The sequence below is a fragment of the Myodes glareolus genome, chromosome 7, assembly GCF_982192425.1.
Source record: "Myodes glareolus chromosome 7, mMyoGla1.1, whole genome shotgun sequence".
In the NCBI taxonomy this organism is placed as follows: Eukaryota; Metazoa; Chordata; class Mammalia; order Rodentia; family Cricetidae; genus Myodes; species Myodes glareolus.
Window position 1 is genome coordinate 34,350,378 of NC_142032.1, and position 23,140 is coordinate 34,373,517.

General features: G+C 36.5%; 1 protein-coding gene across 10 annotated transcripts in view; it reads left to right on the forward strand.

The window, feature by feature from the left end:
• Nucleotides 1-23,140, forward strand: part of Rfx3 (regulatory factor X3) — a 243,934-nt gene that overhangs the window by 187,920 nt on the left and 32,874 nt on the right. For all 10 annotated transcript variants that reach the window (XM_087908011.1, XM_087908013.1, XM_087908014.1 and 7 more), the window contains 6 exons: nt 3,256-3,377; nt 5,142-5,254; nt 11,485-11,600; nt 12,046-12,200; nt 15,893-15,990; nt 18,560-18,709. In XM_087908011.1, coding sequence (XP_087764137.1) covers nt 3,256-3,377; nt 5,142-5,254; nt 11,485-11,600; nt 12,046-12,200; nt 15,893-15,990; nt 18,560-18,709 — 754 coding nt within the window. The remainder of the gene's footprint in view (nt 1-3,255; nt 3,378-5,141; nt 5,255-11,484; nt 11,601-12,045; nt 12,201-15,892; nt 15,991-18,559; nt 18,710-23,140) is intronic.

Sequence of the window (23,140 nt, forward strand, 5' to 3'; positions counted from 1 at the left end):
TAGGTGTAAAACCAGCTCCCATCCCCATTCTCAAGAACTGCTGAGTAGGAAGGCTAGGTTTTTGTGTGAATTTCCTAACTATTGGTGATGAAGCTTCAGAATGACCAATACATGTCATCTCTAGCCATCTCTTCTAGGAAGAATCAACAGTCACGAGTATTTGTCTAACATTTGTTGAGTGTGACCGTCTTGGTCCTCCTGCTTTGGGAAAACTCAGGCAGATGAGATAATTGATGGATATTTCCCTTAGAATCAAGAGAATGAACATTTGGTCATCCTGAATCCAAAGTTAATGACTTTGGGGATTTCCTTTAAGCACCGAGCCAATGCTGGACACCAATACACTGTGACTATGGCACTGTGAGGTCATTGCCTTAGACATGAAGAGAGTAGAAGTCAGTCGGTGCCCTAGAGAAGCTCTTGGCATAATCCTCCTCCCAGAGTTGTCCCCAGACCTTTCAGCATGGGGCACAGAGTTTCTGGCTTACCCAGTTTCCATTACAACGAAAGAAAAGCATGTGAAGGGCATCTTTGTGTGTCTTTCAATCTACTGTTTATTCTGCTATTGTTATTAATATGGTTATATGGAACACTCATTGTCCAGTTCTAACTGCATTTTCTGATTGTCCTCTTTTTTTTCTTCTAAGTATTGACTCAAAGTATTTTTAGAATGTATATGTTTATATAGCTCCATTCCTCCTGTAAGCTGTTTTCATGGATTTTATGTCTCCCACATAATATTGTATAGTGCTTCCAACTCAATAACATTATTAGTACATAATCATGTGTTAATTGTAATTCATTGTAGTTTGGTTGCATATTTTAAGATGTAATGCCCCTTTATTTTAGAGCCCTCCACTGCTTATGATACTGGTCAACTCTGTCTTCCTAAAGAGGCAAGTAATTTTGCCTTTAGGTATGGGATTTGCTATGCTATGCTATGCTATGAAGGTGGACTGTGATGTAGTATGTATCCTTAGAATATGCGCAAGGGTAGTAGCTGTCAGCATTTCCTTTTAGGTTAAATCTCACTTACCTTTATATTCATGTCTATAGGACCGAATGCTGTGTAGAATAAAAGGGAGCATGATTAAAAATAGTTAGACAAAATTAGTCATTGAATAATCCAATATTAAAACTTAATAATTTTGAATTTATAGGAAATATTGCCAGATTAAATAATTGAAATTGAACTATTTTTATCTAAGGTAATGTACTTAACCATGAGGAAACATGCTTAAACAAATATACTATTTTATTTTTGCTATGAATTTTTTTGTATGGAAAAGTTCAGCTAAAATCACATTAAACCCTAAATGAATCAATGAGGAAAAAACAACAAAACTTTCCTCATGAAATAAGCATGGAATCATTCAAGTCTCCTAGCACAAAATGGCGAGCCCACTGCTACCCGACTCAGGTACACAGTCTAGCTGCCCGGAAAAGTGTCTAAACTCCTCTAACATGATCTGTAGGGAGCAAGGCATCAGAAGGGATACTGTGGAGCAGAAGGTTTTCCCATTAAATGTAAGGCCAGGTTTGAGTTCCTTTCTATCATTAGAGGACAGCAACCAATGTTTTCTGCTTGAGGAGGCTGTGACTAGAGCTATAGTGAGGGTGATGCTTTCTGTGCCGTTTCATCCTCCGCCCTCTTGCGTTCTTTCCCAGTGACTTCATCTGAGCATTGCGTGTATGGTGTTCAGTAGGTCCAATCACTTACTATCTTTAGATAGAACTGAGGCATCTTTAAGTGTGTCCTCCTCATGTGTTAGGTACATTGCCATTCATAATGACCACATATCAAGGTGGAGAAAACATGAAGATTTTTTTTAAGTACTGTTAGAAATGGGGAGATTGAAAGACAAACTCTGTAATGTATATAAGGCTCTGCCTAATTAACTTCATGATCTTTAGTTTTTGCATTTTTTTAAATATTCAAAATGAAGGAAAGTGCATTTTGAACAAAAGAAAATATATTTGCTGCGTATTAGTCTGTGCTTGAGTGTCTGGGGAGATTTGCACGGGCTCTTGGTGGTAGTACTGGGTAATACTGATGCTGTGATGGTGATGTCAGTTACGGTGGTGCCGTTGCTAAGGATGGTATGATGGCATGGTGATAGTTGTACTGGTGGTGCAGGTGCTGGTGGCGGTGCTGATGCTTGTGGTGATGTTGCGGCTTCTGGTGGGGCTGGTGGTGGTGCATGTGCGGATGGTACGGGTGCTGGTGGAGTGGTAGTTGTGCTTACGCTTGTTGGTGGTATGAGGGAGATGTCGTGGTAGTGCCGCCGATGCCTGTGGTAATGATAATGGCCGTGTTGCTGCTGGTGGTAGTAAAGATGGTGTGATGGCATGGAGATGGTTCTGCTGGTAGTGTGGTGCTGGTGAAGCAGTGAGGTGATGTTTGTGATGTTTGGCCTCCAAGGAGTCTGTTTTTTGACACTATAGCACATTTACTCTGTTTTAGTAGCAAGGAATGTACATGAAGTTTAGAACTAGGGCCTAAAAGCATATTGTTGTCTGATACTGATTACTTTTTGTGGGTATAAACTTTTTCCTTGGGGGAAACCTAGGGCCCTGTACTTGCTAGTCAAGTACCCTTATACTGAGTTAAATCCCACCAAGCCCTCTTATCTCTAATTAGATAAACTAGATTTGTAGATGAATTCTTATTTTGTTGCAAACTGAAGCTTCTGGCATTTGTATTTGCAGCTGCTGATAAGAATCAAAGGAGATGAATGTGTTGAGATGCATAAGAGGCTTTCAGAAATAAGGGGAGCAGTGTGATAAGATTTGTAAATTGATCTTATTTTAAATATGTTAACTGAAAGCCCTTCATTTCTTTGCAAACTCTTTGATCTTCATTCAGAGTGAAGTTCCAGTGTATTTACATTTTTTACCTAAGCCAATGGCCATCACAAGCTTCTTTCACAATACATACTATGACTATAGGCATGAGCAACTTTCCTCTGTTGTCCAAAGAAATGCCTCGTAATTCTTTCATTCTTTCATTCTTATGTCAATTTCTGGATTTTCACAAATGAATTTCTTTCTGATTTCTCTTCCCCTTTTTCTTTTTACAATTGGAAAAAAAAAGGTCTGTACATGACTTCATGAGAGTATCAAGAAGAAACATTCGACAATTATCTTGAGACATTGACAGAACTAGATTAAAACCGAATGCCTTAAAAGTTTGGGGAGTACAATAAAGCAAGGAATAATTTGGTTTGTTTGTTTTTTCCCGTCTAATATTTTTAGGTACAAGCCTATGCAGAAAGTGGATGGGGTTGCAGATGGTTTCACAGGAAGTGGCCAACAGACAGGCACATCTGTTGAGCAAACTGTAATTGCCCAAAGTCAACATCATCAACAGTTTTTAGGTATGTTAAGGTGTAATGCCTAGCTGCATAGTAGTTGCTCTTAGGATTTTGAAGAGAACAATAGTAGTCTCTTCTCCTAGTAGAATGTCTTCAGATGTTAACTCCTTTATAGGGGGAGGTTTGGTGCTGAAACTACAACCTTAAATGATAGTTCTAGTTCATCTTTATTGAAGTATTAAGCTATATGAAATCTTGAATGCATCTGCCTTAAAAACTCAGGACTATGAAAGTGTTTTCAAGAGTTTATATTACAGTTGACTTTTGTGACCAAAATCGTATTGTGTTTACTTCAGAAATAATGTCCAGTCCAAACAAATTCTTATTTCCTTGTATACAAAGTTACATATCCATAATCTTAGATAAGAAAAATTATGAACATTTTAAATAATTTATTCTTTTAAATCAATTACAGTGCTTCCTATTTTAATAATTGTATAGAAAGAATACACATTTCTTGATACTTAAAGTGTTTAGAAGCAGATATTGAACATTTGAATATTTAAGCTGGAGCCAGATGAGCAAAAGTGATAGTTCAGTTGACAGCTATTCCATCGATGAGATGCATAGTCTCCAAACAGTAGGCCAATATAAAGAATTGCTGTTGGGGTGTATGTGTATGCACACGTGTGTGTGTGTGTGTGTGTTTATGTATCTGTGTGCTTGTGTGTGTCTCTCTGTGTATGCATGCCTGTCTGCGTGTGTGTACATATGTGTGTGTTTGTGTGTCTGTGTGTGTGCATGTGTGTATGTGTTTATGTGCGCTTGCCAATGGAGACAGCTGGAATAGTCTTTCAGGTTAGAAAGCTCCTGATCTTAACACTGTTATAGCGGTATTCCTAAGCCAAAGTGCCCCATTGAGCTTTAAAACAATATCATGTTTTCTTTTGTAGTGATAGTTGAATTTTAATATTTAAAAAGAAATTAAAAACAGGGCTACACAGAGAAACCCTGTCTCAAAAAAATTAGAAGTATGCATGTTTCCTAGAGCTTGTAAATGACTATTATTCTTCCTTTAATTTTGAATTTATGGTAAGGAATTCACCAAAGTACATTAATGGCTAATGAGAAAAGGAGAGAAAAAGCGAGAGAACGTATGTGATGTGTGAGTTACAGCGTCATCAAGAGAGGGCTACGTGATGTTTCTGTGCAACAAAAAGTTTCATAGTCATTTAGGTGAAGAATTGTATTGGAGCAGGTAGCCCCCAGGAAGATCAGATTGGTGTAGGTGTTGTAATCAGAAAACTGGTCCACAGCAGCTAAAACCATGTTCATGTGTGAGACATGATTTGATTATAGGATAGCATCATTCATCACATCAAATTATTGTTGTTAATATTATTTTTTAACTTTTTGGCTTTTACTTTTATAACCTCCATTTTATGATTGTGTAAAAGGTATGAACATAATGAGTTTAAGGCTATGTTTATTTTTATATGGTTGGTTAGCATAATAATAAAAATAACTAAAATTGCTACTGGCAAGAGCAGGTTGCTTTTCTTGTACTGAGAACCTATCCAATGCCCATTTTAATTAGAGTAAAGCTTAGTTTATATGAAATTCACAAGTATACTCCATTCATTCGCATGTTAAATGCTGATAATGTTGCTAAGTTTTGCTGGAAAATATTAATTTGAAAGTCAGTGATCTTTGGCACTCTGATCTCTAAATTTTCTTTCCTTTTTAGTCTTCTGAAAATTTCCCTCATTAATCTGTAATTGACACCATCCACAATAGCTTTTTTCTGTTGTGTTGTCATGGTAACAGATGCATCTCGAGCACTTCCAGAGTTTGGAGAAGTTGAAATCTCTTCTCTGCCAGATGGAACTACCTTTGAAGATATCAAGTCACTGCAGAGTCTTTATCGAGAGCACTGTGAGGTAAGACCTTCAAACATAGTCTGAGCACATGCTATGTTTTGCCACATAACTTGTTAAAAACAAAATAATAAAAATTTTTCCCTAGAGAACAGAGAAGTTCTAGTTATTTAAGCATTTCTTTTAACACTAATAAAATCCTTCTTGTCTCAGTGCAAAGTGAAGGAATGCATAAAAGTGAGACTGTTTTATTCTCCATTTCTTAAACTGATCCTTGTGTCTTTTGATATAGCAGTTCTACTCTGAATCTGTCTGTCTACAAAATGCACATATGTGTGACACAGCCAATATACAAGGGAGTTTATTGCATTATTCTTTAAGAGGTTGCTTATACTATCTAATTGAGAAAGATTAAGTCTGCTATAATTTATAGGTTGGACTACTATATGCTCATAGGACTGAAAACTCTAAGTGTACTAAAAGGAAATGTGCTCCAAGGTATAATGTTAAAGCAAAAAAGAAAACAAAAGATACAGAAATTTTATATAGCATATTGATCCTTGAACTTACATAAATATCTTTCCACAAAGAAAAATAAATTGTTAATAATATCTGTGTTTGTTTGAATCCCTCATACTCTTAGGTATATGAACATATAGCCCTATTTAGTTAGGCCTACAAAATATGGCCTTATTAGCAGTGGTATGTCACTGGAGGTGGACTCTGAGTATCTAAAGACTTGTACCATTTCAAGTTTGTTCCTTCTGCTTTGTACCTGTGATTCAAGATGTGAGCCCTCCACTTTCTGCTCCTGCTTCCTTACCTTTGGACAGCTGTCTTAGACTCTAATCATCTGGAACCACAATCCCAAATAAACTCTGCTATACGTTGCCTTAGTTATGTTGTATAATCACACCAATAGAAAGATAACTAATACCGAATTTGGTTCCAGAGTGTGTGCTATTACTGTGAGGAACCTGAACGTGTTTTTTTGTTTTGTTTTGTTTTGTTTTTTAATGGAGGAATGTGGAAGGCTTTAAAACTTTGCACTAGAAAAATGGTTGAAAGCTGTAAATAGGGTCTAGTGGGGCCAATCCAGTAGGATGCTGGAAGACAACAGTGCTAAGAGGTACGTGGGCTGTAAAGGCCCAGCTAAAAGGATTTCAGAGTAGAACAAAATTAGTAACTGAACTATAGACTCTTCCCATGATATTTGGGCAAAAAATTGGCTACTTTCTGCCCATGCCCTGTGAACTTGCCTAAAATAAATAAATAAATATTTAAAAATAGTGAACTCATTTTTTTTTGGTAGAGGATATTTCATGGCAATTTAATATCAACTCAATCTCATGTTTATTAGTAGTCACTCTAAAGTAGATCTATAATAAAAAATGGTTCAGAAATAAATACAAACTGTACAGAAATTCAGAGGATACTGATGAGTTTAATGCTATTGCCAAGACTTGTACTATAAAACATACTACAATTGTTAAGGGATTAGGGCCACTAAGGATAGGTCAGATCTGCAATCCAATAAAGGGAAGGTACCCTCAGGGCAAGACCTCATCCAGCTAAGCTTCCAATTTGTAAATAAAGTATGCGGTGTTTTCTTAGGCTTCTGGAAAGCCACTTCAATTAAAAGCTGCTGCTAATGTGGATTATCCCAAGCTGACAGCCAGACTTCTCAGTGTTGTCCACGTGGTGATGGCTTCAGAGCCATGAAAGATAAGGAGATGGTTTTACAGGGCTGCTGAGTGAGGCCAGGCAACAAGTGGTAGGAGAGTACAAGCCTAAAGGTTCTGAGAGGGGAAGATACCCTGAAAGTTCATTGAATGAAACTGTAAATGATCCCTGGGTTGTTTTGGAGACCATAAGATGTTGGAGATTTTAGAGCCATGAGATACCTGCACGTTAGGCATGGGACCAGCCCAAGAAATGAAGATGTATGTTTCAGGCCTCAGAGTTGGAGGAGCAGAGCCATCTAAACCCTTTGTTATCAGATATGGCATTAGAAAATTTGATATTTTCCCTGCTATTCTTTCCGTCTTTCTTTGGTTTAATATTTCCTTGTTATTATCCCATTTTTCCTCTTAGAATAGCAATGTATATTCTGTGCCATTATATGTTACATATATGTAATTTTTATTTTATAAGGTGTTAAAATTAAGAGATTTGCCTTGATTCTCAAAAGAGACTCTGGACTTTGAAACGGTATTGTGACTGAAAAACTATGAGGAATTTAAAAGTTGAATTAAATGGACTTTGCTTTATAATGTAGATCTGCTATTGTGAGAGCCAGGGAATGGGATATATGGTTTCAGTGAGATGGCCCCTGTATGTAGTCCTGGGCGTGGGAATACTTGGTCCATAGTTGCTGGTGTTTTTTTTTTTTTTTTGTTTTTTGTTTTTTTGTTTTTTTGTTTTTGTGGAGGCTTGCTTAGGAGGTGTGGTCTTCTTGAAGAATATATGTCACTGGAATTGGGCCTTGAGATCTTAAACGCCTCCCCCCCCCCTTTTGATTTTGCTCTGTTTTGTGCTTGCAATTCAAATTAGCCCTTTCCTTCTTAATCCTGCTGCAGTGACTTTGCACTGCCATCTCTAACCCTTCGGAGCCATCAGCCCAAATAGACTTTCTTCTGTAAGTTGCCTTGGTCATGGTGTTTTATCACAGCAAGAGAAAAGTAACTAATGCAGTACCCTTGTAAAAACAAACAAACAAACATACAAACAAAACAAAAACTGGAGGCCATGATCAGTAGAAAGTCAGTTTTTCAGTGGACCCTCTTGAATACCACAAACGTGTGCTGCTATTTAAATATACTAAGTAAGAACTTTGTTCTTCTTCTTAGGGATCCTTTAGACCGATTTTTTAGAATTGAAGTAGCTTTATCTCAGAAGTATTTATGATTTGTCTACAATTTCAGGATTGCCCTGTGATTCCTAGAGAATTTCTTCTGACTGACAGTGAAGGATGAAATAATAAGTCTCAGCTTAAAACATGTAAAGACTGTTTGAGGGTTTGGTTACTTAAGGCTTCTCTTGACGTTTTAGACCCTACTCCTACTCTTCTTCTAATGTCAGAATTGGTGACATTGTATAGGAGGGAAGTCTCTCCATTCCGGTTATCTAATGCATCTGATAGTTACCTGGTAGAAAGGAGAATACATTGCTCAGAGTTTTCTTAAGTAGTTTTAGAATTTAAGTAGCTTTATCTCAGGATTTGTGGTCTGCCAGCAGGCAAATTAAGGAGTAACCTGTGATTTCTTAGACAAGTCCTCTTGCCTGTTGACAGCAAGAATGAAATAAGAAGTTTTCATTTAAGGCATATATAGGTTTTTCCCCATTGCTCCGGAAATAAGATTACTTGAGTGAACCCAAGTGGTTGTCAGAGATGCTAGGTTATTGACAACCAAGCACAAGTCCTCTCCTTAGCAACATCTTGCCTGACAAAGTGTTTTTAACCTGTCTTACTCATTTCCAACACTTCTGCATGGTATAAGCCAGTTAGTATTCATTACCCTTTGAACAGTATGTTTTTCTGAGTATTGGAATATTTCTAAATCATCATTGTACACATGGAAAATAATGTACACCTATCATGTTCAATGAAAATTATGTGAAAATTCTTTAAACAATTCCTCATTTATCTCTATCCAGATAAAGCCTTCTATACGCAGCTTAGCTTGTACAAGTATAATTCAGATTTTTTGAGTGACTCATATTTATTCAGAGTGTAAATTGGAGTATAATTATTTACATTGCTAAAGAGTATACAGTGAGATCATGCTAAGCAACAGATGCCTCCAATAAGATTAAAATAGTCTTTAGATTATACAATTTTCATGAAAATTTCAATTGTAATGAATAAATATGTTTTATGTGAAGAGATTGGGCACTCAAAATTAATCTGTGTAGGAAGTGACACTTCACAAAATGAACCCCACTTGTTTCTCAGTTACCAATGCCCATGCCATCTCCCATAGAACAGAATGGTGTATTTAGAAAATTAAAATTCTAATTCTTTTTTGTTACATGTCAAAACATTTTAAATAAAGCTGCCTGGCTCTCAGATTCAATCCTGTAGTCATTTGCCATAGTCAGTAGAATATGGATTATTTTAATTTTTATTTGCCTGTGTATTTGAAAATAATAGTATTTTAGTCACTTACAAAACTGCCTTAAATGAGGTAAGTATTGGTATCAATTTCAAAGAGTTATTTGAGATTAATTTGAAGATACTGGATTTGCGATGTGTTGAAATTCTTGCCTAGTTTTGCTTCATATTTTCTATAGTTTATATTTTTAAGGTAGGATTATTCTATTTGGAATTCTTGTAATATATTTATCAAGGTATTTTTAAGTATCACTAGTTTTATTCTCAGAGGTACGTAACGTATTAACTGCCCCACACTTAGAGACGGCCCTTGGAATATGCTTAAGCTGCAGCTAAAGAAGCAGATAGAAACACTTCCCTCTGGAGAGGGTTTTGATTTCGAAGGAGATGAGGGGAAACTATGCTTTCTTTGTTTCCAGAGCTTGCCTTCGGCATGTTTTAATCGTACTGCAAAGTTTTATAATGAGCTGACTTTTTTCACTGTCTGCCACTTGCAGCATTCGCTGCTGGTTCTCAGAGCATGTCCCCCGTGCATGGGCTTCGTGTCTCCGTGAGCCTCAAGGCCTCCGCTAGCTCACGCGTCAGGCCAGATCTAGACAAGTGGCGTTGAGTTAGAGTTGACTTTTTCTAAAATACTCAGATGGACTCTAGGTTGTCCCCGTTCTGTCTGCCTTCTGTGAACTTCTATAGATCCATATGGGAATCTTCTTAGTTCTCAGTTATTGATAGAATCAAACCCATTATACTGCCTACACACCAGCCTTTTGATATTCAGTATCATCACCACTTTAAACTTTCTTGACTTCATGTTTGCTGTTATCTGAAGGCTCTATTATAAAGTGATTAGAGTGACAGACTAAAAATAAATATGGTCATCAAAAGTTAGATGAGGAAGTGACAGAAGCTGACATCATCACAAAAGAAAATGAACACTTGGTAATTCTAGAAAATGGTTCTGGAAACAAAATTTAAACTAAAACTGGAGGCAAGATGGACCCACAGTTAAAAAACAGTAATCTTAAACTAATCTATAAAGTGAATATACAAAGTAAAATTGTATGTTGTGGTGGGGAATTCAAGTTGTTATATAGTCAAATATGACTATATGCATATCTCTTTGTTTCCCAGAAAGGTATCAGTGTCTGGAGACCTCTTGACTCCAGTTTATAGGTTACCTCTTCCTGACTAGGACCCATGATTAGCAGCCTTTGAAAATTAGATCAACCTTACCCCCATCTGCCACACTTGAACAGCTTACCATTCTTAACCCCGTTTTTTGGATCAAAGAATACAGATAGTGGAATGTTTTATTTGATCAGGAGTAGGTAGAGTGAGGTGATGGTTAGTTTCAATTGTCAACTTATCAAGTTCTCTAGAATTACCCACGAAGAGAGTCTCACTGCGGGATTGTTTAGAACAGGTTGGCCTGTGGAAGTGTCTGTGTGGGAATGTCCTGAATACGTTAGATTTAGATTATATTTTAATAATATCTTGTTTAACAGAGTGTGAAAAAATAATATAACCTAACTAAATGCAATATAAATAAATAAATTAGCTCATTGCTTGTGTTATGTCTTGTCATTTATAATCTAGAATATGAAGAATAAAAGCAGATTACTAATTTTCATTTCTTTTTCCAACTTTGAAATGTTACATATCAATAAAGGAGATGCAATACATAAACTGTATCAGTTATTGTATCATCTTTTCTAAATCTGAGCAGTTAGTATCACCAAAAATGGAAAGAATAAGAACAAAATATTCTTTTATTAATTATTATTTTTCTATTTTCTAAGCCTCTAAAGTATAGTTGATATACCAAGTAAGCAATAAACATCATAAAATTCAGTTGAGTACCTAATTAGTCTATATTTGTTTCCTTTCTATTACTGTGATAAAACCCCACTACCAGGAACACTTACAGAAGAAAGGGTTTATCTGGGCTTTAGTGCTTACGGTCTTTAGATGCTGTTTTGGAGTCACCAGATTTCTAAGGCTCAGTAGACACACATGGCTGGTGTGAATCACTGCAAGCAAGGCAGCGTGGGAAGGGTCAAATGTGTATGGGATTTTTCAGACCATGTAGGAATTGTCGCTGCCGTGGCAGAAACCTCTGGTGCTGAAGTGAAAAAACCAGGGGACGTAAGGAAGTATGACGGTGTGCTCATTTTGTTTTTAGGCAATATTGGACGTTGTTGTGAATCTTCAGTTTAGCCTGATAGAAAAATTATGGCAAACGTTCTGGCGTTACTCTCCCTCTACTCCAGCTGACGGCACTACCATTACTGAATCAAGGTCAGGATCATTATGCTTTTCTGATTCATTTTCATGACGAAGTAGATGTCATAGCTAATAAGTTAGAGATATATATATACCAGTTGTGAACCTTACCTGATAACATTGAGTAGATTGACCATCCTAGAAATAAACCAGACTGTTCTCCTGAGGTTTTAATGTGTGTAGCTCCCATTTTATTGATTTGGGGAACTATGGTGTGTCTGTGTCATGCTAATGGATTACTATCCTATCTGTCTTTCAGACCATAAGAAAATACTAATGTACATAGGTAGCTCTGGGGGTGTGTTTGTATATATACATACATATATGTCCAGCCATATGACACCAGTGCAATGATAGTATAGTTCTAACCTCAGTAATATTTGATAAACTATTTTTAAAGTCCATTTTCTGTTTTATCCTCATTTGCCATCTATTCATTTGCGACATTTATTCACACCAGCAATCTGAGTGAAATAGAAAGTCGACTTCCGAAAGCAAAGCTGATAACTCTGTGCAAACATGAGTCTATCCTGAAATGGATGTGTAACTGTGACCATGGGATGTACCAGGCTTTGGTGGAGATTCTCATCCCCGACGTCCTTAGACCCATTCCTAGTAAGTTAAATGGAGAAAACTACGGATGCTTTTGTTCTCATACATACCACCCAAGGAATTTTGGGGATTGATGTTGCAATCAGGAATTATCCTAGTTTCATTTAAATTTGTCAGATAAAAAACATGCAGCATATAGAACAATGCATGAAAAGAACCTACAGGGACACTATAGTGAAGGGGAAGTGGCCTGTTTTCTAGTCGTTTACTTTACTAGTATTTTTTAAAGTCAATGTACAGCTATGACACCCTCAATAAACCAATTGTAAGAACAATGTTAGTTCAGTCAACCATGCAAAATTATTCTATTTAAGGCTGAAGTTCTCTGCATATAGCCCCAAAATATTCAAATCTCTAGTTGCAGACCATTCTCTCTCATGGTTGCTTAGGATTTGAAATAAATTGACTGTGGTTTCCAGTAGAGTTGAATTCCTGTATAAATGATTTACTCTGTCACCTGTGCCATCTTCAGAACTACAAATTCAGTAATAACTACACAAGTATTATGACCCACTATGAAGTGAATGGGAACTTTATTTATTTTTTTCAGTAACCAAGTTGTAGTAAACAAAGCTTTCTCTGTGATTGTTGGTGTAAATGCCACTACACATATTGTTAGAGGATGATGGAGCTGCTTTATACCTGGATGAGCCATACTAGTGACCTTAAGTTTTAAAGAAATGGGACTGTTTCCACTCTGACATTCAAAGCAATATTTTATCTAGTGACATTGGCAGTATGTACTTTAAATGTGCCAACACATTTGTTGTTATTATGGAAAACATATAAATAGGGTTTAGTAGAAGGGAAAAGGAAGATATTAACATTTGTATGTTTATACTTGCAAATACAAAGACACAGTGGAAGGTATAAATTTTTTCATATATTCATTACCCTAAAATAGATGCTTATACACATTTACATAGTATGTCAACCAATATACATTAATATATGGAGGAGAAAGCAGAAACAAAAGAAATCCCACTGGCATTATCTTAACACTTTATAAATTGCTAATGTGTTCTACTCTGTCTACGCCAGGCTACCTGACTAAAACGATTGATAAAAATTGATGTTGTCACAGAAATTTCAGCATGTCAGTTTCTGCTGGTTTTTGTTTCAGAATTTGGTTCTTTTTTCTACTTTCCTGCTCCTTGTGCTCTGAGTGTTAATCTCTAGAGATGTTTAAAAGAAGTTGCATAGGCTAGCTCATTAGCCTATGACATCTGGTTCCCAACATACAGCTTCTCTCATGAGATACAAGGAGGTGTCAGGGAGTGCTTGTTTTTTCAAGAGAAGTCAACAGCATCAGCATTCACTAAACAATTCTGAAACCATATGCTTTTGTCTTAGCATCATACGAATTTAACAGGTCCCTGATTTAAATCATGCATCAATTTTGATTTACTTTAAGCCTTATAATTTTAAGTATATAATACACTTGACCTTTGTCTTTTTTAAAATGTGGTTAGAAGAATAGTTTATTCTGTCAGTAGTTTTTCCTCTGCATTTACCAGAAAATGGGATCATTTTATTTCTCTGAAATTACAAGATACATTAATGTACTAAGCTACAAAAGAAATTTGGGAAATTCAATTTCCATTTTACAATGAGGCTCAACAATGTAATGCTTAAAATACAATGTAGATAGCTATTGCTGAGTTATTTGCTTTTTAATACTGATCTTGAGAAGGCTGAGGAGCTCCACTTTGGAATAGATTTTTAAATATCAAACCATCCATTTATGAGTCTTTAGAAGCTGTCAGAGTCAGTCTGCACAATTTCGATTTTATATGAATCCCCACAGAGAGAACAAACTTAATTTTATTTTTAAAAATTGTATTTTTTGGCTACTAGTACTTCACTCTACCATTTTCTGTCCAGATGGGATTTCTTTTTTTAGCTAAAAAGTCTGCACATCGTACTAATTTAAAGTCAGCTTGAAATGCCTATATTCTACAATACACTCACCCGAAACATGGAAAAAGGAAATTAAGTGTGAATTATTGAATAAGATTTCAACTGGTAACACTTAAAATGGGCAACTGGGAATATAATAAAAGGTGGGTCAGAATATTACTTAGTATAAAAAAGTAAATACCTAAACTTTTTAGCATGCACAGTGTTTCCTTTTATATTATAATTTCCTTTCCATCAAGTTTCTCTAGATAAAATAGGGCATATGTGAAATGCTGTAAAAATAACGTAAGAAGTTATTGGGGTCTTTTCAAATTAAATCATTATTATACTAATTATAGACCAAAATGGAAAATATAGGTTGCCAAGTTCAACCTTGAACAAAGTTTTACCGAGTTTCAAGAGAGACTGCTAATTTTTTTTCACTCCTTTCATTTCCATTCATGCCTGTACTCCATGATTCTAGGACATAAACAGCAGAGAGATGTGTTTCTTCCTTCTCTTTTGACCAAGGTGGGATGCTTTGGAAATTTCACAAGATTTTCCCTCAAGAAATTTCCACTTCAGCCTGGTTAAGAGTCTGAAGTCTTTCCCAATCAATATTTAGACCGTTTCAGCTCTGCTATCCAGTTAAATAAGTTTTTTTTTTCAAAAACAAAAAAAACAAAAAACAAAAAAAACTCAGTTGTTTTATTATTAGGTGTTAAATTTTGTATCTGTCTGTAAATAATTTGAATATGCTAAATTTTCCTCTAAAACCTGTTTTAGCAAACAGTAGCATGTAAAGTGTCAGACCTGCCTGAGTGTAGAAAGGAAAACCCAAGACTTGGGTCCTGCTGTGTGTTCTCAGTGCAGCTGACTTAAGTAGACCTTCTTGCTGACAGTATATCCCAGATCTGGGTATCTACCAGACCCTATGGAATCTGCAGAGAGTAGTTTGTGTTACTGGTGTTTTAAACATTTGTTAAACACCTAATTCTGCTCCCCACTGTGTGTAGGCCTGGGCACAGACCATTGACTGGGGAACCCCCTGAGCAGACTCAATGAGCAGCAACTCCCTTGTAACAAAGTTAGCAATAAAGACTGAAGATGTTTGTGGCCATTTCATGACCACTGTAAAGTTCTCTCGTGAGACCTGTTCCATTCCAGACTCTAACAAGTTAGGACTGGCTGTTTCGATAATGTCATAGTAACATGGCTGTCTGTGACGGCAATCTTACCACACTGATCTTTCAGCTCCTCCATGTGAAATTGCAGTAGTCAACTGAAACTTTCATTCCGATAATTATTTTTCCTCTACTTTCAGCAAACATAAATACTCCATAGGTTCTATGGTAAAGCATCAACTAGAGAAAAACAAAGCCTTGCACTGTATTTCATGTTAACTAACAATGTAAAATGAGCTTGAAGTTTGAAACCAAAATGGGAAATCTTAGCCCTTGATCACAAAACTCTGTGTGATATTCTGTCCACGGTAGAAAACCCCATACAGTATATTCACAACTGGTATATTTTGCCATACACAGGCAGATTTGAATGTTTTCATTTTCCAACAGGTGTCGTCAGTGTCTGAGAACAAAGCAGTTTTAGAAGTCAAGCATACTACTTTTAGATGCTCTAAGAAATTAGAAATAATGTTTCTTTTTAATCAATGAAGATAATCTAGTTTCTGCTCTGTGCTATAAAAGTAGTATAAACATGTATTTTCCTTGTTCCAGCATAAAAATTAATGGTCTTAGGTATCTTTATTGTTCTGCTTTTATTTTTTTTTTATTTAGGTGCCTTGACCCAAGCCATTCGAAATTTTGCAAAAAGCCTTGAAGGTTGGCTTTCAAATGCCATGAACAATATTCCACAGAGAATGATACAAACCAAGGTATGTCGTGTCCTTTGATGGGGGAGGGCACATGTGTGTGCTTGCTAGAGAAACTATCTCTTTTTTACAACTAATTTTTTCTCATAACTGATCTTTATATATAAGTAGCACAATGTTATGCAGAACTAGCATATATATATTGTACTCCAGAGCTGTTCTTCATGCCTAGAGGATCTTAGATTCAACATTATCCCTATCTGGAATGTTAGTTTAGGTTAATCTGTGAGTATATGCCCATGGCAAGATTGACTAGATACTGTACTTTCATTCTGCTTCCAAAATTTATATTATGGCTTTTGGTAAGCAACTGTATTCACCACTAGAATATCCAGCAGTATATCTTTCCCTTTGTTTTATGTGTAATGTGGCTCTGTTGAGGTTCTGTAGCCAGCAAGTCTCTCTGGAGCCACAATAGCTCCAGCACTTCCTATCTTGGTTTAAGCTTTGCACAGTGGAGGCAGAGACAGGAGGACCATGAGTTTAAGTCTCACCTGGGCTATGTAAGGAGCTCAAGGAGAGTCCAAGTTACTTAGTCAGAACCAGAAACTATTAAAAAAGCTCAGTGGTAACATGAACAAAGCCCTAGATTCTAGTCTGAAAAATCACAAAAATAAAAGGTATTATTTGATTATGGCAGAAGAACCTTTCCAGTTTATATTCCTAATAATGCCTCTGATAGCTGGCATCACTGCCCTCCTCAGTGTCATCAAAGTGAACGCCTTAGCAGATTGCTTGCAGCCTTGGTCATTTTGCTGAATTTCAGAAATAGTCTGGTGTTTGCCATTGCAGAGAATAACTTCTGCTCTTCTGCTGTTGCTGATACACAGTTGTATTTCTGTGGAGCTCTCAATTACTGAGACAGCTTACCTGACTTAGGGAAGAGCTTCCTAGTCAGTGGCAATAGCACTAAAATACCTGTGTTCAAATCTTACCTCTTAAATGAGTTTCTGTACAACCTTACTCAAGGTACTTAAGCTCTCTAACTCATAGCATGTTGAGATGACAGTTGAACAATGTAGTATATATATGAGACTCTTACCCTGGTGCCTGACATGTGATATGTACTCAGCGAATATAAACAACAGAAATGGAAAAGCATTTTCTCTTCAAGGGTATGTGAGCTTGCTCAGATATGTCAGGCAGTCCTAGTACAGTTCACTTTTAAATGAGCCACCTTTGCAGTGTCAATGCATTATTCTACTCAACCAACTGATTCTTCAGTGTAAGCCTCTTATGTACCCAAAAAACTCAGTATAATAGGATACGTTCCTACAAATATGTTAAGACTTTTGACATATTTTGAAAGACTGGGGTCATATTTACTATGTATCGAACATTTCTATGAAAACTAGATATTTAGAGTTTTTTTTCATTATCTTTGATATCTTCAAACATAGGCTAACTTAATTCAGCATCTCACTGAAAAACAAATGTTCCCCAGCTAGAGGGACAGAGCTCACTGGTAGAGTCCTTGATCAGTATACGAAAGTCCTAAGTTCAGTTCATTAGAGTAGTGGGGAAAAATGAAAAGAAACAAAAGGTTTAAGGAAAAGGTGTGTGACAAAGCTGAATTTCTTTCTAAACATGCAAGCAGAGTTGAGAAAAGCAAGGATTAAGCATCCTGCAGCTACAATAGTGAGAACTCATCACCCAGTCTAGGTCTGAAATAGATAAGGGGAGGGTGCATAGCATCAGGAATCCTCCTCCTAAGTTTCCCCAGTGGTAGCCTTGGAAAAGGAAGAACATAGCCTGGGAGGAGTGAACACTCTGACTGCTGTTGTCTTCTGCTTCCTTCTCCTAACAATGCCCCATCCCTGATTAAATCCTGCTGGAAGCTGGAGGGCAGAGGAGGCGTGCCTGTCACCCCCCCACACCCCGGCCCTGCAGCCTTTCTGGTCAGAAAGGATGGTGGACATAAAGGAAAAGGCGATTTTTGAAGGATAAATGAAATTTTTCACTTGAAAAACTTTAAATAATAATAATAATAAAGGTTCTTCTACTTGCTAGTCTGATAAATGTATCTGGTCTGCCAACTTGTAAACTAAAAGTTATAACGGTGAGTCGGAGCGACACTGCTCTGAAAGTGGTTTTGTTCAATTAACAATAATAGTTCTGTACAGTCTGCTTTTCCAAATAAAAAGAAATGTTCTTACTTGTCTAGTTTCTAGTTGTCCTAAAAAGGGTTGAGAAGTGGTGAAAGCAAACATTTTTCTACTTTTGTAGACAATGTAATTTCTTGTTGTGGTTGAGTAATTCACTTCCAAGACTAGTTTAATGATTGCTGCACTCAAATGCCAAAAAATGTGGGAACTTGTTGTAGTGTTGACATCAAACCAAATATTTCTTTGTTTAACAATCTTAAATGTCCTGGGCAGTGGTAGTGCACGCCTTTAATCCCAGCACTCTGGAGGCAAAGGCAGTTGGATCTCTGTGAGTTCAAGGCCAGCCTGGTCTACAAGAGCTAGTTCCAGGACAGCTAGGACTATTATACAGAGAAACCCTATATAATATATAAGTCAACTATTACCAAATGAATTTAAATGTTTCTAAGGGAAGCTTGTTTCTATAGGTTGCCGCTGTAAGTGCCTTTGCCCAGACTCTGCGAAGATACACATCGCTCAATCACCTGGCCCAGGCAGCCCGTGCTGTGCTTCAGAACACTTCCCAGATCAACCAGATGCTCAGCGACCTCAATCGCGTTGACTTTGCCAATGTCCAGGTATTCTTCCTCCTTGCAAATCCTGTCTTTTAAAGAATGGTGTCAGTTATTCTAAACTAGGACCATCTGATGCTTGCAGTGGTAGAATCTGTGTTCACAATCTCCTCAAACATGGGGCTTTACCCCATCAGACTAAACTGAACCCTTTGTCTTATGGATAAAGTCAGCTAAGTCTTATGAACTGGTAGGTAACAGAATGCATCCATGTTTGCAATGGAGTTAAAGGACAATAAATAGCGGTCACTGAAGTTATGCCAAAAATTAGACTATTCTTTGTCTGTGAGAATTTGAACAACTGTTAACTGCTCTGTATTTCATTTTCCCAGCTGCAGCAACTGCCTTAGGTTTGTTTAAATAGTGATCTGTGCCCTTTCAAGCAGGTACTTCTTTTATTACAGTAACCCACCTTGAAGAACTAAGCACCTCTATTGCAATGTACATTGCAGATATCTGAGAAAATTCTTTCACTTAAAGAATTAACTGAAGTAAGTTTGGACACCTTGGATCAAATAAAATATATATAATATTTATCTTTCCTAACCCTTGTTGCTCTGTACTTTACACTTGGAAATGACTAATATAGGTTCCTTATTAAAGTCTAACAAATATTTTATTTATAATACTAAAGTAACAAAGTTAGTTGTTACTATGTAAAAATGATAACAGCCTGAAGTATGAGCAACAAAGTAAAAAGTGCATAATTCAACACAGTTAAAATTTAAAACTTTTGGAGTTAACAAGAGATTACATAAAAAAAAATAAAATAAAATAAAAAGGCACTGCAAAGAAAGTCACAAGCTCATGTCTTGTAAATGCCCTATACACAGAGGCTGTAAAGAACCACTCTGCAACCCACTAATCAAAAGCCACCTGATTTTATAATGGCAAATAGACAAGTGCCCAATAACACATGAAAGGAGTCTCAGCATTGATCTCCATGGGAACAGGAGTTAAAACCACAAGAAAATATCGTTGCCTGCACACTAAAATGGATGTGATTGAAGACGGAACATACCAGCTTTGATCTCTGGAGAGCTGGAGAAACTAACACTTCATGAGCTGACGATGGGAATGAAAAGTGCCACAGCCACTGGCACAGGCTGGCATCTCCTCCAAAAGATAAATATAAACTCAGCATGTGACTGAGCAGCCCACTGCTCGGCACACACTGAGGAGAAAGGGAAACACGGCCACACAAGTTGACCGTCCTTGTCTAAAGTCCTTGGGTTGGAATTTTTGAGTGTTTATGAGATTTTTTTTTAATATTTACTAAACTTTACCACATGACTATCCCTAAAGTCTGTACTCTAGAATGTTTCAAAATACAAAAGTTTTGAGAATTCAGCACTCTATGTATTCCAGATTTTGAGTTTTCAGGTTAGAGATCCTCACTCTATACTTTAATGTTCATAGCATTATTGTTAAAATTAGACAACCTTAAACGATATGCTTTAACAATACAGTGAACCATTGCTGGGCAGTGGAAGGGACTTCTGAAGCCTTGATTGAGCCTTGGAAACGTGTGAAGTGAAGGGAAGTTGTTACATGTTTCCATTTACATGAGATGACCTAGATAGCCTTTAGAGACAGAGTAGATTTCTACTGGGTAGAGCTGGGATAGTGCAAAGAATGAGAGATAACAAGTACATTGGATACAGGACTTCCTTTTGATAAGTAGGTGATTTGTTACAGTGTGTCTGTTAAAATCATTACAAGAAATTTAATCATCATAGCATGCTTTATTATTTAATATATTGCATAATAATATTAGAGCTTGACTCATTTATAGTAGAGTAAATTAATTGTGTTCATTGTGACTTTCAGGAACTAGGCTCATGTTTCTGATAGCTAATTTTTCAGTCTCTTTCCGTGTATCCATCCATTTACCTACCAACACTCTGTATTCAAACAAACATAGTTGTATGTACACACATGCAATCATATAACCTTTATAAGAACAAACTCTTAGATTTATAAAATGGTCTGTGTATGTCAATAGGGTTACAATAACTCATTTACCAAAATTATTAAGCAATCAAATCACCTTCAGATCGTCACTCTAATATTTACTTCAGATCTTCATTTTGAAAAGTACCCTAAGAAAAGTTGAGGTAAAACATTCTTAAAGTCAGAATAGTAAGACAACTTCAATTTCCTTGATAATTTCAACTCAGTAACAGAAATTTTTGTAAAGAATTATCTATTTCAATTAATATCTGAAAAAAGTATTGATTGTTCTTGTTTTAATATGTATTTATGTCTTCTCAACCCTGGCTTCATTATATTGTATTGATCTGAATCTGTATACAAATGAGCCCACTCTCTGGTTAGAAACATCTCTTGAGGAGATCGTGAATGTCAATAGTCAGCTGGATATCTCTTACTCATCCTTACACGGCAACTTTGACACTGTTTGTCTTCCTACGTTGTCAACTGTCAGTTTTTCTCTGTGTCCATCATGACAGTCATTAGTACCGGAAACTGTATAATTAAGCATCTCTCCTCCAAGATGTCTTTCCTCTCCTTTGAAGACCATAAATACAGTGCTGAGCCATTCAGTTCACCCTGTACTGTACTTCTCTGTACATTCTGATGAATACCCAGACTAGCACAGCTCCTTTTTACCTTTCTTGCACCTTTCTCTTCCAAGCTCTGGCAGGCTTCTCTAGTGTGCCCTGCTACCCATTCCTTCTTCATGACCTTTTCCTGTCATTTGGAACTTGTTCCTGCCTCTTCTAAGATGAATCTTAGTGAGACTGGCAAATAAAAGGATAAAACTCTTGCAATAAAGAAACTTTGGGCTGAAACAAGTTCCAAGTATTATTATTGTTAGAGTATGCCAAGTCCTTGGATGTTCCTGTCAGTATATCCATAAATTTCTTTTCACTATTTCATCCTTGTGTAAACAAATATTTTTGAATTTCAAGACATGTTTTTCTATTGCAGTTTAATGGGCTTTCTTTCTCATTTAACTGATAATCTTACAATGGTACTGTTTCTAAATGCTCTGTGTAAATGGATGTGTTTTCTCTACATTATGAGTTAAGTTAAGATTTGAATGGTCTTATCTGATAACCTGATCATTGATTACTTGAGTTCCTTCCTTCCTTCCTTCCTTCCTTCCTTCCTTCCTTCCTTCCTTCCTTCCTTCCTTCCTTCCTCCTTCCCTCTCTCCCTCTTTCCCTTCCTCCCTCCTCCTCCCTTCATTCCTTCTTTTCCTTCCTCCCTTTCTTTCTTCTTTTTTGTTTGTTTTTTTCTTTGTTTTTCACGACAGGGTTTCTCTGCCTTGCCCTGGCTGTCCTGGAACTCTCTCTGTAGACCAGGCTGTCTTTGACCTCAGAGATCCATCGTCTCTGCCTCCCAAATACTGGGATTAAAAGTGTGTGCCACCACACCCAGGTGCTTGGGTTTCTTTATTGAAGATACAGTCTGATTTTGAACTTCCTTACTATGTACCATGTTGAATATTATGTTTGTTTTCTGCTTTCTTCTTGACAATGGGACTGTTTATGGAGTAAGCCATTGTTAGGTGAACTCTGTAGGCTGACGTATATCATAAACGGGTGTGAAGAGTGGTTTTTGGAGCTGTGCTCTAATTTCTCAAATTGGGCTTCTGGTTATCGTCTTATCTTGCCAAAAATAATTTTCGCATAAATAGTGAGTTCGAATTTTTGGTAAGAAGTGAAATTCTTCTGTGTGTATCGGTAAGATCCTCTTTCTAGAACCAGCGCTAACAAGAACAAACTCCTTCACAGGGAGCACAGACTCATGTGCACAACAAAGGTTCTAGACCTCTGTTGGTCCACACAGTCTGATATTTAACATTGCTGTACTGTATTCAGATAAAAGGTCAAAAGTAAAAAATAAATAAAAGCTTAAATGGACGGGGGGCAGGGGCATCAAAACCCTCTCCTGGTAACTATTAATGCTTAACTTATCTTTGTTCTCAGGGACTCTTAAACTGATACAAAATTCCTGGGAACCATTTGATACTATTAAAAGATTTTAACCATTATTATGTAAATCTATTATACAGAAATAAGTGAAAATATGAGCAAAATGTAGTTAACAGCATAGCTAATTCAAACTTTATACTAGTAAAAATTTAGAACAAATTTCTAGCTGTATGAAAATGGTTATACAGATGATAACATATTTATGTAATAAAACAAGCTTATTAGTGAGCGATAAATACAGCTCCATATTCATCTATTTGGAAGGGTAGACTAATTATCATTGTTAAGCAGAATATTGAGTAGAATATGTAATATTTATTATATTTCTTATTTTATATTTATATTAGAACTATTTATGTATAAGCACAAATGACAAGACAAATCAGCATGAATAAATAATGAAAATGTAAACATGCAAATGTGTATGTACAGATAATATGGCATATATGTGTGAAAAACTTGAAGGACATGTGTA